This window comes from Juglans regia, chromosome 15 (assembly GCF_001411555.2).
Source record: "Juglans regia cultivar Chandler chromosome 15, Walnut 2.0, whole genome shotgun sequence".
Taxonomy (NCBI): Eukaryota; Viridiplantae; Streptophyta; class Magnoliopsida; order Fagales; family Juglandaceae; genus Juglans; species Juglans regia.
Window position 1 is genome coordinate 12,111,479 of NC_049915.1, and position 11,293 is coordinate 12,122,771.

At 36.6% G+C, this 11,293-nt stretch overlaps 1 protein-coding gene across 2 annotated transcripts; it reads right to left on the bottom strand.

Annotated features, from left to right (window-relative positions):
- Positions 1–280: 280 nt before the first annotated feature.
- Positions 281–10,303, bottom strand: LOC108987491 (plastid division protein CDP1, chloroplastic). Of its 2 annotated transcripts, none has more exons than XM_035685957.1 (12): positions 9,807–10,303; positions 7,495–7,608; positions 7,243–7,380; positions 6,858–6,962; positions 6,641–6,763; positions 5,662–6,030; positions 5,213–5,308; positions 4,938–5,057; positions 4,268–4,333; positions 3,423–4,193; positions 1,132–1,322; positions 281–695 (listed from the first exon to the last, which is right to left on the bottom strand). In XM_035685957.1, exons 1-12 carry the CDS (start codon positions 10,098–10,100, stop codon positions 611–613), a joined length of 2,472 nt encoding a protein of 823 aa, XP_035541850.1. In that variant the 5' UTR covers positions 10,101–10,303; the 3' UTR covers positions 281–610. The 2 variants fall into 2 exon arrangements, with proteins under 2 accessions (XP_035541850.1, XP_035541851.1); XM_035685958.1 differs by lacking the exon at positions 9,807–10,303 and adding an exon at positions 9,531–9,741.
- Between the last annotated feature and the right edge of the window lie 990 nt (positions 10,304–11,293).

Genomic DNA, 11,293 nt, shown 5'->3' on the forward strand with positions numbered 1-11,293 from the left:
CCTATCTATCTCCATAAAAACTAATAGAAAATGCATTCCAAGATTTCTCAAAAAGATTTTCAAGATTTCTTTAAGCAAACACAGTTTGTTTACAAGGAAAATGATATATTATTAGACAACTATATTTGGCCACCATTAATAAAAAAATCAATTTTTTTTCTTTTTTTTTTCAAAATCTTTTGAATTTTCTTAAAGGAATGTCAAAATTTTGAAAAGAATGAAAAAAAAAATCATAGGCCTTGCTCAATTAGCACTCACATTATTCAGGGAAAAAAAAAAGTTCCAGAAAAGAATCAGGACTCACATTAATAATACGAAAAATTGATGTAGATTCCAAATTAGGTCATTGACACTTTTTACAAAAGTTCGTAAGAACTAACCAAATTATTCAGCTCCAATTTCCTTTGAATGCACCTATTATATATCCACCCTTTAAGAAGCAGCAAACCCCACTCACATGATGTACATCTAACCAGTTGTTAAAGGTTCTCACGCCCTCCTCGGATATCCTCTTTCATTTTTTACAGGTCTCCTCAGCAAGATAAAAGTTGAAGATGCGAAGAACCAAGTTAGCTGAAGATGGCTCATGTTTCCATATTTAGGCCGAATATTATGATGGTGTTTGGGTTTCAGCTTCATAGAACTTCCATGAACCATCATCTTGCCTCTTTAGAACATAACGAACTTTATAGGTGCTGCAATTATTAAGTTGAGACGAGCAAAAGAAAAGATTGTCAAAAGAAAAGGCAAAAAATTCCAAACTTGAGTCTGAAGGAGATAAAGAATAAGTTGTGAATGCTGCTTGCTTTACACAATCAATATAAATAAAGCAAGGAATAAAAGATAATTTAGGAACATTGCTAGAGATATTACAACTATTTCTTCGGAATTACCTATGTGTATATATATATATGTATATAACTATTATCTTCGGAATCATCTTCAAAATAGGGAGTATTCGCACATTAATGATCCACATGGATAGAATTAATAATAAAAATCTAATGTGGACACTAAAAGCTGTAAGAAGCAGCTAAGATCTATGTTCTACACTAAACATGAATAATGAGTGATGCATAACATGATTCTTGGTAACACTAAAAAATTGATGCATAACGTTATTACATTTACCTGTAATAATTTGGGTTTGTTTGTTGAGATTCATCAACAAGCTCTGCGGCTTCCTCTAAAAGAGCCTTGATTTCTGCCATCTCTGCTCCAATCCCATCTGACATAATGTCAGCTTGCAGAACAGACAGCCGTAGCAAAACGAATCTCCAATAACAAGACTTGGCCTTTGCCACGTTAGCCAGAGCTTGCCACTGCAAAACATCACATGAACAAAAAACACCCAAAAGCATAATAATGAGCATTAATCTTGTGACGTTAAGGAAAGAAAAAGTGTCACTAATTTTGTCAATACAGTTTCTCCACTACATGAAGTAAAAAGGGCCTGTATCAAAGTTTAGGCTTATTCTGACAAGAAAAGTTCAGCCTTGTATTCAGCCAACATAAATTTTGCGGGTACTACAATCATCACTCCCCTCCATAAAGCTTTTAGTATTGAATTAATTTTCATCAAGAAATTTTGACCTTTCAAGATTTTTATTTTTCTTTGAATCATGATCATCAAATTTTTTTTGATAAGTTCAAGATCATCAAATTACTCACAACTTCAGCTATCAGATCATATAATATAATTCATTTTTTTATATTAATATAATTTGTTTACTATGAAATTTGAGATTTGGTTTTTTCTTAAGTATAGGACCCGTACCTAAATCATAAAGAATGATAAGTAAACAAATTTTATTGATCAAAGAATAGGCAGAGCCATATACAGAAATCTAAACAAAAAAACAATAACATGCCCTTCACTACGTAGGCGCATTATAAACAAGAAAATCATGAAGGTCCATGCCATTGAAGTCAACAGCAATGGCCCAAGTACAAAGTGTTCTAAAGAATAAATCTTTCAGCTCCTCCTGCGATCTCTCCTTGTCCTCAAATGTCCTGTCATTAGGCTCCTGCCATAAACACCACATAATGCATATAGGGATCATCTTCCAGACAGCTTTAATCTGTTGCATGCCTCTTAGATTTGTCCAACTAGCCAGCATTTCCACCACTGTCTCCGGCATAACCCAAGACAAGTCTAATCTCCTAAACACCTCATTCCATAATACCGGAGTTGTTTCACAATGTAGTAGAAGATGGTTTACAGACTCTCCCCATTCTCTACACATGCAACACCAATCTACAATGATTACCCTTCGTTTCCTCAAGTTGTCAGTTGTGAGAATCTTCCCCAACGAGACTGTCCACACAAAAAAAGCTGCTTTGGGAGGCGCCTTATGTCTCCAAAGCCTTCTTCACGGAAACTGAGTTTTGGGTTATTGTGTGAGAGTCTTATAAAAAGAGCGAACCGAGAATACTCCTTTACCATCGGGTATCCACCACATTAAATCTTCTTGCTGAATGCTAGGTTTTATGGAGTACAAAAGACTGTAAAAATCTTCAAAGCTGCTCATTTCCCAGTCTTGTGCCACCCTATTAAAGGTGATGTTCCAACGGATTAGCCCCCATGATATCTCCATGACTTCCGCCACTGAGACATCTTTAGCACTAGCAAGATTGAATAGTAAAGGGAATATCTCTTGTAGAGTGCTATTACCACACCAAATATTCGAGTCAATACCTCTCATCCTCTTCTAATGTGTTTTCACAAACCCACTCTATACGTCCCCCTTACTTCTTTAGTGCCCCATTCCCCCCCCCATAAGCCTCCATATTTGCTCTCAATCACCAATTTCCATAGGGCTTCTGGTTCCTTATGATATCTCCACAGCCACTTGACTAGGTGAAACTTAAACTTCTAATGCCCAAACCACCATTAGAAATGGAGCAGCATACATTCTCCCACTTGACTAGGTGAAACTTAAACTCCTTCCCCATTCCACTCCACAAGAAATCACGTTGTAGTTTCTCAATTCGAACCACCACACTTGCAGGTATAGGGAACAATGATAAGAAATAAGTTGGTAGGTTAGATAAAGTGCTTTTAATTAATGTAATTCTACCACCTTTTGACAAATACATCCTTTTTCATCCCGCCAATCTACACTCTACTTTCTCAACCACTATGTCCCATAAAGAAGACGCTCTCGAAGGAGCCCCCAACGGAAGGCCCAGGTAAGTCAAAAGAAGAGAGGCTATCTTACACCCCAACGGAGAAAAAAAAAAAAAAAAAACAATGATATCTTATATAAAATACACTCAAGTGTTGAATATATTGTGCACCCCCGGGATTAGTGGGGACTTTTTTCTCGGACACCCGGTGCCAATAAAAAAGAAAATAATGTTAAATGTTGATAGTAATATAATGGCATGACAAGATGTGAAAACCAATCCGTGCATTTTACCTGAACAAGCATTGATTCGTCAAGGACGTCAGAGAGGCTATGAACTTGATGGCTAGGCCCCAAAGCCTCAGCTTTAATTGCTTGCCACTGCCTAACAAGGGCTTCAGCTTCTTCCATAGGCATTACCCTCTTGTACATGGAAGTCATAGTCGCTGATAGACTAGCAGCAGGGGATAAAACATAAGGATTTCTAGCATCTGGGCGGTTCTTGAACTGGATATTAGCACTTGCCAGAAGCTTCTTGAGTCTGCCAGCAATACCACTTCCTTGGGTATAATCAAGCCCGTAATCCACCATCGAATCTGTTGTCTGAAGAAGTGAACTTGTCTCCACGTTTGGGGTACTGGGGTTCCATTTAGAAGCTCTATTCATCTTACCAACATTCATGCCTGATAATTTATAGGTAACAAGCACAATGCACCCCAGTACAGCAACAGAAGTTATCCTTCCAATCAATTCTTGGGGCAGCCAACTTTCCCAATTTTTATTATGGTGCATGCCAGGATTCTTGTTTGATTCACAAGACCCGCAATCATTGCTTCCGCTGCTACCTTTGTCCAATATCAATGGACTTTGCAAATCTGGAGCCAACTGCTTAACAGCAGGCCCAAGAAGTCGAGAAGAGCTTGCATATGGAAGAGATTCCTCAAAACTTTTCCTCTCTGACAGGGGAGAAGAGACCAATGGTCTGTGGCATACCGTACGCACAGTTTGTGGAACTTTACTTTTCTTGCTCCCAGGAGATTTTTTTTCTCCACTGAAAAAGTTGACCTGCATAAACATACATCTCTGATGACTTCCTGTAAAAACTAAAGGTCTTATCTACTTTGTATCCACCATCTTACCAACGACGGTGAACAATCTCGTGTATCTGGAAAGATAGCAAGCACAGCATCCTTCAGCCACATTTCCTGGTCGAGGGGAGAGACAGTATGACAAGAAGGTATCAACCACAAAGCATGAAATTTGAAGTGAAAAATGGCATCATTCAGAACACAGTGCAATTAACAAAATGGTCATATCCATCAGGGCAAAACCTAAACAACCATTTCGCTTTTCTTCAACCACAAATAAGAAAACAAGAAAAGGAGAATAAGCAAGAAAAGGAGAATAAGTGCCGATAGATGCCCTCGTCCACTGAAGTATGACTATGCCCACTACATGTGTCCCTCAATCGCTGACAGGTTCAATAAGAAAAATTAGTAGTCTACGAAGACAATACACAAGATTCAATCATCCATGATATAATGCAAGTTATGTCAAAAAAAGAAAAAAAAATCAGACACAGGCATCCTACTGCCAAGGAAGACTAGGAATCTAGGATCAAAAGTATAAGTTCTTTTTTGATAAGTAGGATCAATGCTCAAGTTAATTGCCATATATCATCATTCATTAACTGAGCTCCCCCAAATTGAACCATCCACCTAAGCAGCTTCAGAAACATGTCTGTCGGGGCAACAAAAATATAAATTTCAAGATGGTAGCCAGAGAGAGAGAGAGAGAGAGATGACACACCAATGATGGTTTTGCACCAGAAACATGTTTTATTTCCTTCCCTGAGATTGAACTTCGTGCAGCAGGATTTGAGTTCGATTCAAGCTGTTGAAGCTTGTCAACAACCTCCACCTCAGTACCCTAGACACCAATACATCAGTCAAAGTAGTTCTTAATCTAGAAGAAAGTAGAAAAGGGAAAGGAAATTCTCTCTGCTGAAACCAAGACAACAATTCCCAAAGTATTTTCATGAAGTCAGTGCTAGAAATGGAACAGAATCAAAATGAGTACTGTACTTGTCCAAGAAGAAACAAGCAAAAAGCTTCTTCAACTTTCAGATCCATTCCTTCTGATGCTATCAAACATTCGCATATCGTTTTTGCTTTGTCTATCTGCATGAAAATAAAATAAACACATAGTAATAAATGGAGGGCATCAACCCTTCTGCTCTCCCTCTCTTAAAGAAATGGAACCTGAATGGTAATGTTGATGATTGTAAGATACATACAAAATACACCAAATGAACAAAAGCCTTTTCCTTAAATTTTGTTTTGGTAAGTAAAACAAAAAACCTTTTCCTAAGAAATTATAAGAATAAGGAGAGGACTGGAGATAACTTATATATATATATATATATAAGTAAAACGACTTCATTAAATGATACAAAAGGCGCATCCAGTACAAAGGGTATAAGAGGGGAGTGGGGATAATATTCTATAAATTAAGCTGCAGGGAAAGGACTTACCAACTCTGTCTGCTTGCTTGAAAATCCAAGTGCTAAATGGGCTATTAAGACCACATAGAAACAACTGGTATCGATTACAACCCTTTGATTGTGTGACTCAAGTGATTTCTTATTCTTTCGTGTAACAGCTAAATTACCCCATGGAAGAAGATCAACTATCTCTGAAGCCATTAGCCTATTAAGAGCTTGGCTCAGGAAGCATGGCCAGTCTTGGACTTGGCACAAAGCTTCCACCTCAAGGCCCTGTCTGAGCAGTTCACGCAAGGCCGCAATTGCTCCACATCTCCTTTCAGTATTTTCGGGTGAAGGAGGCATGCCTAATAGATCCAGCGTGCAAGCAGGTGCGAGCTCCTCCAGAGATTCTTCTATCTAAGAACCAATGCCAAAGAATTATCATAGCTGTAGGAAATCAAGTTTACTCTAAGGGCTGTTTGGATTCAGAGATAAGATGAGATGGTTTTAGATAAAAGATGAAAGTTGAAAAACATATTATTAGAATATTATCTTTTAATATTATTATTGTTTTGAGATTGAATTGGGATTTGAAAAAGTTGAATTGTTATTATATTTTGTGTGGGAATTTGGAAAAATTGTAATGATGAGATGAGATGAAACACTTTCCGAATCCAAACAGGGCCTAAAGCAACTAACAAGTACAGAACATAATAAAATGCCAGCACGACTTATCCCCTCCACAAAGTTTCTAGGGCCATTTTTTCCACATAAGAGTATTAGACCCTCTGTTTTTATGATGTGATCAGCACACATTTCCAATAATTATTTGGATCTTGTTTTCTCTTTTCTTATAAGTAACCAAGAGATTGAGAGATATCAGATGGCTTCAATTTCAACTATTGATTCATCAGATATGGCAAAAGAAATGAAGGAGATCCCTCCTGTACGTAGAACCAAGCAAATGCTTCAAAGATTCTTGAACAAATAAGTTAGATGCAAAAGGACATAAGGAAATGCGCATTACCTGCGATAACAGTGTCATTTTTCCAAGAGATATTTTACTCCTTAGAAAACACTGAGCACGAGCAAGTGCTTCAAATCCTTGGGACACCTTGTTCTTCTCGAAACCAATCTTTGCAATTGCACACTTCAAGAAAGCACCTAGGATGAGACAAGGAGGCATAACAAGGCTGCTACAAAAGATGGTAAAAGTTCCTGACTTCTTTGCTGAAATGCCTTACCTCAGCCAGAGCCATAGAAAGAAGCAAATCGTGAATATAAGGCTTAGCATCTGGATGCTGAAGAGCTGCCCGGCCAATATCCAGCACAAGCTTCACCTCTCCAACCTAGATTGGGGAAATTTACATTGCTTTATTCTAATTTTTTTTTTTCAAATAGGGAAATATTCCACAGTTTTGAGAGACGTCGTGAGGGGATGATGATATGTTAGCATAAAGAAAGAACAAGCGCTCACAAGCAGGAAAAGATAGAAGTTTCGCTACAAAACCTGCAATAACTGCACCTACAAAAGGATATAATTCCTCTACACATAGAAATACAAAACAAATCGTAAAGCACAACTATTGTAAACTACTTACTAAGTAAAATGTAAACAGAAGTCTGTACCTCTTGAAGGAGGCAAAGAGCAGCAGGCAACCAAGCCCAAGGAACTCGAAGGGGAGATTTAGGTGGGATATTTTCTCTCATATTGCCAGCATATTCTGGTTCAAAAAGAAGCTTATCCCTCACATCCATTAGAAGATCCTGCAATCCAAAAAAGAAAAAGAAAACTCAAAAATAGCATACAAAACAGCTATATAAAAAAAAGAACAATGAGAATCAGCAAAACGACAACATAATTTTCTGTCTAGTCTCTACCTGACGAGATACGACAGCATCCATGGTGTAACCTTCTTCAATCTCAGCAATCTTCAAATTCATCACAGACTTAACTATCTCATCTTTCTCAGCTCGATTGTGAACACCAAGAAGCTGTGATATAAAAACCATTGGCACTAAGCAAGTTACTAAACATGCAGACACAAACAAATGAAAGGTGGACAAAATATGAATAAGGCGATTCAAGGAGCACACTTCACAAACGCTTTTTTTTTCTATATCTGACAATTACATAATCAAGTAGAAACTATGAAAACTTTGCATAACTTGATAAGCTAGAACAAAGGTGTGGGAAAACATGAAGAAGGTTGCACGTTAAGCTAAGATTCAGGATCTGGGAGGCAGGATAATAATAAAGGCAGGATACAGAAGGGAAGAATGTCAAATAAATCCTTTTCTCCTGCAAACCAGGAACAAACACAAAGATGAAAAAGAGAAAAAAACCAACAAAAAATAATTATGGACCAAATCAGAACAACACATTGTTACACTAACCTTCTGCACACATATAAAAATGATACAGGTATAATCAATCCCAAGGACTAATAAATCCAATTGAGAGTTGTAATATTTTTTTTGATTGGTTTATGCTGATTTTCACAGCACTTGGCTTGTAATTAGGTTCACCTCTTGTACACTTCCTGTGGACCTGGGCTATGCCTAATTACATGATTAATAAAATTTTCTTACTTATCAACGGTAAAATCTTTTTTATTGATCATAAGACTAGGCAAAAGCCTGAGTATAAGGGACATATACACGAATGATCTCCCCACAGTGTAACTAACTCTATATATTCAACCTGGGTACATGTCAAGGCCATGCTATGACCCACACAAAATCAAACTATCAGGCCAAAGATTATTATTTTAGTTCAATGTTCCATATACTTGGATTCCAATATGTTCTTGAGCTACTGCTATGAGAAATATGTTAGAAATTGTGGCATAACAACTCCAGGCATTACTGGAAATAAATCAGATAAAAATGTAGAAAGGAAGAAAAGGCAGCTAGAAATATAAGTTTTCTTCTGAGCAAACAACCAGCAAGGACCCCCTCAAACAAGAAATCTGAAGGAAAAAAAGAGCCATATCCATGATACAATACATGAATAAAAAAAGTGTCTTGAACCAAGTAACACGAGATGATCTTCTCCAACTCATAGTACAACTCACTCAAGAACTCCTCACATAGGCTAAGATCAGATTATTAGTAAAAGAGGTGGTCAATCAATATCTCTCCTCCTTGACCTAATGGACTCCTATGCAATGAAAATGCCATCATGATAGCATATGCTACTAAATTCTTCTTCTTTCTTTTTGATAAGTACATATACGACAAAATTCTACAATACCATTTCACATACCATCTTTTGGATAAGAATTACTACTTCAAATCCCATTAATATTGCAAAGCTGATAAGCCAATGCATGATCATACAGTCAGATTTAGTTTGATGAAGTGCGCAAGCAAGCTAGAAACATGAAATCTGCCCACAATTCAACCTTAAAATGGACTTTACCTGTAAGCCCCTTAATGACTCTGCGTGTTTATTATTCAATGCATCAGGACAAATCATGCAAGAGACCAACTGTAAGTACATGGGCTGCTTCTAGGATCACTTTTAAGATCAAATAGTATGAGACGAATCATTTTTTGCATTTTGTATCGAGTACACCAGTCAACCCTAACCAGCTTATTCTATTTAGCCTAACTCATATACGAAAAATCCCTAATTCATCAATGACCATTCTTGAAATGGGCAAATGATCGATATTATTTTTTTTATTATTCTTTCATACAGATTCCTCGGCAAGTTTACCCAGGATATACAAGAAGTAGAGACTAAAGCAATCTTCTCAAACTGTTACTAACAATCATCACGATCATAGAAATATATCTCCGCCACTAGGTATAACCAGAGGCTTAACCAGACATCTTTAATTCACTTTGTTCTCTTTGCCTAGGTTTTCTCAGTAACCACAAGATGAAACGGCACTGCAAGAAACACTCACTTTTTCCACGCTGGCGCCATTCTCTATTCGAAGCCTTGGCCAATCATTCAGCTTAGTGTATTGTGAAGCATACAGCTCAATTCAATTTCCTTCTCATTTCCTATCGATTTTCTCACCGACCAAACAGAAATTCATAGGAAAAAGGGCACCAAATCATTCGATAAAATAGACCGAGAAAGAATTAAGTAACACATTAACATAATAATTTTAAAAAGACCTACATTCATACATACACACACATACTGTGGTAGAGAGCGAGAGATTACTAAAAGTGACCTGGTAACAGTTAACGGGGATTTCGACAGTGGTCCGAGAGGGTGCATTCTGGACAATGCGGGTGTCAACGGCGTTGGATCTCCACCGCCGGCTGTGAGCTTCAGACCTCCACAGATGCGACCCAATCGAAATCCTAGAGAGCCCGAGATTAGAGCTTCCTGCAGTAGCCAAAGCCAAAACGGAGACCTTGAGATCTTCCTTCTGAGACTTGCAATCCCCATTAATTCCACATTGATAGCACGAAGAAGGGACGTTCGGAACGGAAAAAGCTTGCGCCAAAGTCATCGTCTTCATCCAAAAAAACAGAGAAAGCCAAAACGAGCACAGCTCATTCAGAATCTACATTGGGAGTTGAGGATTTCTGGTTTAGGGTTCCAATTTACAGTTTACACTGGAGGTTTTGAGTTGGCTTTGGAGAATTTGGTTAGTTAATTAGCTTTGGAGAGTCGACTAACTTTTCTCCGTGACTGTATACTTTTGGTCAGTTTCGAGAGAAATTCTGAAATTGGAAAGTCTTTTCCGGAATTTTTTTTTTTTTTAAGAATGTTGTTTCAGTTTTTTTCCCACGCAATATCAGCTTGGTTTGAGAAATTATATTATTTTTAATTTTATCTCCGCTGTCCATCTCTCTTAAAAAAATTATATTACGATATAAAATGAATTGAGATTGAGATTAAAATTAAATAAAATATTATTAAAATATATTTTTTTAATATAATTTTTATTTTAAAATTTAAAAAAATTTAAATTTTTTTATTTTATTTTATATAAAAATTTAAAAAAATTATAATACTTATATAAAATGAATGAAAATGAATTGTAAAAACAAATAATACTATAGGGTATCCTTTTAATGAAATCTTGTCACGGACTCAAACATGGATCCCAACTAATACATCGTCTTTCATAATTGAGATGTGATTTAAATGGTAGAAAAAGTTATACAAAAGTTGCGTTGTAATATTCCAAATATAAAATTAATAATTAAGAGAATTTAGAAAGTCATTAAGTTCATAAAACATGTTTGGGATCGTGATTAAGAATTTCATATTGTAAATGAGGATCATGTTGTTTCCATATAAATATTTTGTTAATTTATTTGTGTACGGATGTGATGCCTCGAGTAAAAGTAAGGATCTAGAAGTCACGCTCACTAGATTTGGATTTGTTTAATTTATTTTGCTGTTGGACCTTAGGCCAAAGGTAGTCCGAGTTATTAAATCATTCTATGTAGGGAGAGGTTTGTTATTTTCTCTCCAAGGATTTTCATATTCAAGATCCCCATAGTAAAGCCTCGAAAGAAATTCGATGGAAAGATTTGCTTTTACTTAGATTGTTAATAGGTCATGAAAACTTATGAGAAATTTCATGGACAGAAGACTAGGTTAAATTTCGATTCATTGAGCGTAGTCGAAAAATGATACACTAAAGGGACGAAATGCCGTTTGGATTTTTATAGGTGCTAAAGATTATAATTAGATGAAACG